Raw genomic sequence first — 6,857 nt, forward strand, 5'->3', positions numbered from 1 at the left:
CACTGCCGGGGGCGCCCACCATCTGGGGGGGGACATACAACCCCTCCAGCTCGGTGGAGGACACATGGGATGGCGCGGGGGAGGGGTGTTGCTGTGGTCAGCCCTGCCAGCCCCCACCCCGTGCACCCACCCACCGAGACCCCCAGGTGCCCCAGTGCCACCAGCCCCCCAACTGTCCCAGTTCACCCAAATTGCCCCTCCCTCCAGCACCCACCCCCACCCCCCCAAGCTTTGGGGCTTCAGCAGGAGCCAGCCTGGCCGAGGAGCCTCGGGCAGCCGGAGGCACCAGTGCCTCCCAGTCCCAAACTGGTTCAGGACTGCACAGACCTGCTCCCTGTTTGCTCCCCGGCCCGCAGCTCCCCAACCGGCTTTTCCTGCTGGAGAAACCCTCTCCCAGGAGGAAGGAACAGCCCTTGGTGACAGTCCGGCTGGAGGGACAGCCAGGCCGGGGACCCGGGGATGTCCCAGCGGCTCCTCCGGGACCTTGGGAAACCTCCCCAGGGAGGCCCCGCAGAGCCCCGAGCAGGACAGGCAGCAGGGCTGGGCTCGTCCCAGACGTTTCTGTCCCCTCTGAATTAATTCCTCAAATCTCAAATTACATTTCCCAGGCAGGGGGAGAGCCTGTGCCTTCGCACACGGCTTTGGGGTCACGCATCTGCCTTGTCCTGGCTGCTTCCCTCGGGAACTGATCCCAAGTTCTACCCATTCCCCTTTCTATCATTTCTATTCCTCTTCCTCTTCGTATTCTTCTTCCTATACCTATTTCTGTTTCTCTTATTCCTATTTCTATTCCTATTTGCAATTTAGATTTCTATTTCTCCTACCCTTATCCCTGTCCCTAGCTTCATCCCTATCCCTATCCCTATCCCTATCCCTGGGAGGTGGAGCCGGGGGGGGATGTCTAAAACATGCCCCCATAGCCACCTGGCCCCAAGCCCGGATCCATCCTACTCCCTAACTCCAACCCTTCTTCCCCCCTATCCCTCACCAAACACACCCCCCACCCCCCCCCCCCCCCCAACCCCCCCCCCCCACCAAACACCCCAGGGGGGGTGGCGCGGCAGATCCCCGCTGCGGCCGTCAGGTGGCGACATTGCACCGCGCTGCGGTGCCGGCGGCTCGGAGGGGACAGTCCCGGGGGGGAGGACTCAAGGCGGGGGGGGGGAAGGGGAAAAGCACCGGCCAGGATTAAAGCTCCGCTCCCCCTCCTCCCTTCCGGCCCCCTCCGGGGGCAAGGACTTGTCAGGAGGGGCAGAAATCCCCCCACCAAAATAAAAGTCCCTCCCCCCAAAGCCCCACCACCTCCCCAGGTGCAGGCTGCTGGGGGCTCTTAGGGCAGCCGGGGGAGTCAGGATTAGGGGTGGCAGAGGGGCACAGAGCCCCCGGGGTGGTGATGGTGGAAGGGAGGGTGTCCCCAGAACCCCATGAGGTGTGTGGAGGATGGCAAGTTTTGGGGTATGTGGGGATCCCCCACTCCATGAGGCTGGGGGTGCTCTGCCTGGGGGATGGTGTTGAACTGGGAGACACTGGTAACTGCTGGGAGAAGGTGGGAGGTGGAGCCGGGGGGGGATGTCTAAAACATGCCCCCATAGCCACCTGGCCCCAAGCCCGGATCCATCCTACTCCCTAACTCCAACCCTTCTTCCCCCCTATCCCTCACCAAACACAGCCCCCACCCCGCTCCCCCTCCAAATCCCACCTCAGCACCAAGAGTCCCAGGAGAAGGGGACCACAGGGGACCACAGGACCCCCCCAGGATAGCACGATGTCCCAGAGGCCCTTTCAGCTGTCATTCTACCCCCCCAAGCACCCCCAACTCCTTCGGCCAGGAGCCTGCGATCTTTATTTATTCCTTCTCCCTCCTTCACCCACTCTTTGTTGTTTCTTGAGAGAGGGAAAGAAGGGAGGAAAAAAAAAAAGAAAGAGAAAAAAAAAGAGAAAAAAAAAAAAACACCAGAGAGAGAGAGGAGGCAGGAGCCTGTTTTGCCTCCCAGGCAATATTTCTGGAGCCAATCGGAATGCGCACCCACCCTGCCCTGCTCCCTAATTAAAGGCTTTAAGCAGGCGGCCGGGGCTGGAGGTTTGGGCACAGTCTCTTGGTTGCTCCTCGCAAGAGTCACTGCAGAGGAGCCGGCTTCTGGGCACGCCAGGCCTGCCGCGCGGGTACCCGGAGCAGCCAGGTTGGGGGGTCCCCAGCCCAGGAGGGCAGCTCCCCCCCTCCCCTAATCCCCCTGAAACCCCAGTTCCAGCGATGAGCGGCTCTTTCGACAAGAAGCTCTCCAGCATCCTCACGGACCTCTCGGGCTCGCTGAGCTGCCATGCCGCCTCCAAGGACTCTCCCACCTTACCCGAGTCCTCCGTCACCGACCTGGGCTACTACACCGGCCAGCATGACTACTACTCGGGCCAGTCCTACAGCCAGCCCGTGAGCCACCACTACCCTTACCACCAGTTCAACCTCAACGGCATCGGCGCAGCCGGCACCTACTCGCCCAAATCCGACTATTCCTACAGCCCTTCCTACCGCCAGTATGGTCACTTCAGGGACCAGCAGCTCCCAGCACAAGAAACAGGTAGGATGCCAGAGGAGGGGGGGGTGGGAGGGAGAGGGGCCATATCCATCCCGCCGATCCCTTGGGATTGCAGAGGGAGCTTGGTGAAGGAGTCCCCTCTCTAAGTGTCCCCCAAGTTGAGGACGGGGGTGGCAAAGGGGGTGTTGTCGCCGCTGAAGGACTGGGGGGGACGTCCTGTGGGATAAGCTGGAGGGGGGGGGTGTCTTTGCTGGGGTCCCCACCGTCACCCACCTCACACCCCCGCTCTCTGCCCAGTGTCGGTGAAGGAGGAGCCGGAGCCGGAGGTGCGGATGGTCAACGGGAAACCCAAGAAGATCCGCAAGCCCCGCACCATCTACTCCAGTTACCAACTGGCGGCTCTGCAACGCCGCTTCCAGAAAGCCCAGTACCTGGCGCTGCCCGAACGGGCCGAACTGGCCGCCCAGCTGGGGCTCACCCAGACCCAGGTAAGGGCTGAACCCCCCCTCCGCCTCCTCCTCGCCACCCCCCGCCACCCCAATTCCCAACTACGAGCAGGAGGGAATGGCAGGACCCGGAGCCAGAGCTTCCCTCCCCTCCCCCCTGGCAAAACCCAAACTGGTGGGGGTTTGGGAGGGGGGTCTGTTTGCAGCTGGGTGGTCAGAGCTGGGGGGGGCAGCTGGGGGTCCCCGGGGATAGATGCTTCATGGACACAGGGGTCCCTGCCGCCAGATTTCCCCGCACGGAGGAGATCCGTGCTGCCAGGGAAAAGGCAGAGGGGAGGGAAGGAGCAGAGAGAGGGGACAGACCCCCTCCCCGAGCCCCGCTCTGGGGTTTTGGGGTGTAGCCCCCTCCCTCCGGAGCCAGCCCCATCCCAGACCTGGCTCTGCCCCACTGCCCCGGGGAGGGGGGGGTGTCTGAGGCTGAATCCTGCCCCGGTTCGTGGCAGGGTCCGGGGTGGGCGACGCACCCGGCTTCCCGGGAATGCGGGACAGCAAATTCCGGACGGGAGGGGGTTCTCGGGACAGGGCACTCAGGATGGGGTGCTCGGGACACCCCATCCCAAAGCATGTCCTGGCCCCGAGTCCAGCCAGAGAGCGGGAACCTGGGGGCCGAACCCTGCTCCCCCCGCCCAGATTTTTGGGGCTCCCCTTGGCTTTCCTCCCCCGTGCTCCGGCTCCCCCATCCCGCTTGGTCCCAGTCAGGGAGAAGGGAATTTGGGACAGGAGCCACATCCCCCCCTGCCCTCCAGGGACCCTGTGCTGGGGGTGACACTTCAGCCTGGACAGGACGAACCGGGATGAGGGGGGGGCGTTGGGTTTCTCCTCCCCACGAGCCACCCAGACTTGGGGCTAAACCTTAGGGTTTGGGCACTTTGCCCATCCCCGCCGGTCTGTTGGCGTGAGGGCGAGCAGGTTGTCACCGCTGTCACCTCAACGCATGTGACACCCCCGCACCCCCTCCCATCCCAGTGCCCTCCCTCCCTCCCGTGGGCCGGCGCCCTTGTGCCGCCCTTGCTGCGACGCTCCCCAGCGCCCGGCCTTCCTCCTCCTCCTCCTCCTCCTCCTCCTCTTCCCTTGGGCGATGAAGCAATCGGGGACAAGTCGGCAAAGGGCTGACGGAGCGCGTCACCCGCTCCCAGAGGGACATCCTGTTTGGGTGACAACCGCCGCCTCCCCCCCCCAATAAACCTCCACCCCTTTCCCCGGGGGCCAAGGGCGTCCAGCGCCGCCGCCGCCGCCTCACCCAGCACCGGGGACGCTCCCGACGCCCGGCGTCCCGTGATGCGTGGCGTGACGGGCTGCCCGTGACACCCATGTCCCCCAAGGCAGGGGGGGTCATCCCACCACACACCACGTCTCCGGGGTCCCCACGACACCCATATCGTGGGTGCCCTCCCACTTGGTGTGTCCAAGGTTCCCCGTGACACCCACATCCCGGGTGCCTTCCCGGGATGCACCGTGTGTCCGGGTTCCCCATGACACCCCTGTCCCAGGGTGTCACCATGTGTAGGGGGGGTTCCCATGATGTATGGTGTGTCCAGGCTGCCCGTAACACCCATGTCCCTTCCCGTGTTGCATCACGTGTCCGGGGTCCCCATGACACCCGTGTCCCCTGTCCCTTCCCACACTGTATTGTGCGTCTGGGGTCCCCGTGACACCCATGTCCTTTGTCCCTTCCCATGTTGTATCATGTTCCTGGGATCCCCATGACACCCATGTCCCTTGTTCCTTCCAGCACTCTATTGTGTGCCTGGGGTCTCTGTGACACCCACGTCCCTTGTCCTTTTCCACGTGCCCTGTGTCCCCTCATCACCCCCTCATTGCCCCCATCCCACCTTCCCCTTCCCGCACCCCCTGGTCTCCCCGTTCATCCCGAGCATCCCCTTTTGGTGGCGGGGGGCTGACCCCTCTCCCTCCTTCCCTCTCCAGGTGAAGATCTGGTTCCAGAACCGCCGCTCCAAGTTCAAGAAGCTCTACAAGAACGGCGAGGTGCCTCTGGAGCACAGCCCCAACAACAGCGACTCCATGGCCTGTAACTCTCCCCCCTCCCCGGCCGTCTGGGACAGTAACTCTCACGGCAGCACGCCGGGCCGGACCCCGCTCCCGCAGCCGCTTCCCTACAGCTCTTCCCCCGGCTTTTTGGAGGAGCACAACCCCTGGTATCACCCCCAGACCCTCAGCGGACCCCACGGACCCCACCAGCCGCCGCCGGCCACCACGATGCATCACACCTCCCCGGGGCCTCCCCCCAACACCGGGGCCGTCTATTAACAGCAAGAAAAAGGGATGAGAGACAGTGGCAGAACTCCTTTGCCTCCTTTTTTTTCCCCCTACTTTTTGGGTTTTTTTCTTTTTTTCTTTTTTTTTTTTCTCTTTGTTTTTTAAAAAAAGGACACCCATGTACACGCACCCCTAGATATACACTTATATATCCTATCCTCTCCCAGCTCATCTCAGGAACAAGAGGACTGCAAAGGGTTAAACTTGTTAGTTTCCAGCCCAGGGCAGGCGAGGAAAAAGGTGGCGAATTCTTCTTATGCATTTTATTTTTTCTTTTTTTTTTTTTTTTCCATCACCCCCCCCTAATAAAAACGGCCCCTGAGGAGCCACATCTGCTGGGGATCCCTTGCCGGAGCTTTGCTTCTTGGGGCCACCCCAATGAGCTGCCTTGGAGTGGGGGGGGATGCTGTGACCCCCCCAAAGCACGGCTGGGCACCCAGGAGGGGTGCGAGGGGCGCCCGGAGCACCCGCAGCCCGGTCAGATGGAGACCGTGGGGAGGAGGACGATGGGTGCCCGTCGCCGACGCCGGAGGAGCAGGATGTGCTTTTCCCTGGTGGCACCCGAAATCCAGGAGCAGTTTGGGGGGGGACCACGGACACCCCACGGGAGCAAAATGGGACCCCCCAACCCGGCCGCTTCCATGGCAGCTTCGTGGGAATCACCCGGGACGATGCTCAGACAATAAGGTGGTTATTTAAAACAAAACAAAAGAAAAAAATAATAAAAAGTGCGGGGAGAGAAAATATTTTAATATTTAAACAGTTCAGGAATGGCTTAAGTTATTTTTTAAAGAGAAAAATTGTGCTAATGTCTGTTTTCTAACAGTGCCTCCATCTGCGTCATTTAAGCTAACGGCGGAGCAGAACGCCTATTTTTTAAATAAACCGACAACACATTTTAAAGACAAAAAAAAAAAGAAAAAAAAAGCTCTTTACTATTTTTTAAGAGAATGATGCTATTTTTTTAAAAGCAGAAAGTGCAGTTTTAAGAAGTGTTCATATGTGTTGTACAGTCCTGAGGATCTTATTTATGTTGCCTTATATAAATAGGGGTGTATGGGGGAAAAAAGAGAGTGTACATAAGGTTCATTTGTATAAAGTTGATCCAAACCAAGCTGGTTTCGGTCTGTTTTTTCTTTGCTTTTTTTTTTTTTTTTTTTAAAGGAAAAAAAAAAAAAAAAAGCCATGGTTGATGGGAGCCCCCTCCGAGGACGGGGGCTTCCTCCGAGCGTCCTTTGCTGCTTTCCCAGTGAACCAAAGCTGATCTATAAATGTTAATAAAAGCGCTTCGAATTTGAAGGCTCCAAACACCACTTTTTCTGGGAGGTTTTCGGTGGAGCTCAGGAGGTTTCTGGCTTGGGAAACGCGGAGTTAAATGCCGCATTCCTCCCCTGTGCCCCGTTTTTGGAGGGCAGTTGGGGGGCGGTCGGGGATGGGGATGGCACCGGGTGGTGGGCACGGGGCTCACCCTGAGTCCCGCTTTTCCCCGCCGAGAGGGAATTTTTTTGGGGGGGGGCAGATTTTATTCCTGGTTTGCCAAGTC

At 60.2% G+C, this 6,857-nt stretch overlaps 1 protein-coding gene across 1 annotated transcript; it reads left to right on the plus strand.

The window, feature by feature from the left end:
* Window positions 1-2,094: 2,094 nt before the first annotated feature.
* Window positions 2,095-6,404, plus strand: DLX3 (distal-less homeobox 3). Its single transcript, XM_014958978.1, has 3 exons — window positions 2,095-2,573; window positions 2,829-3,019; window positions 4,964-6,404. The coding sequence occupies exons 1-3, from the start codon at window positions 2,252-2,254 to the stop codon at window positions 5,303-5,305; spliced, it is 855 nt and encodes a 284-aa protein (XP_014814464.1). The 5' UTR covers window positions 2,095-2,251; the 3' UTR covers window positions 5,306-6,404.
* Window positions 6,405-6,857: the final 453 nt, after the last annotated feature.

The sequence above is a fragment of the Calidris pugnax genome, unplaced genomic scaffold (genome assembly GCF_001431845.1).
Source record: "Calidris pugnax isolate Ruff unplaced genomic scaffold, ASM143184v1 scaffold335, whole genome shotgun sequence".
NCBI lineage: Eukaryota > Metazoa > Chordata > Aves > Charadriiformes > Scolopacidae > Calidris > Calidris pugnax.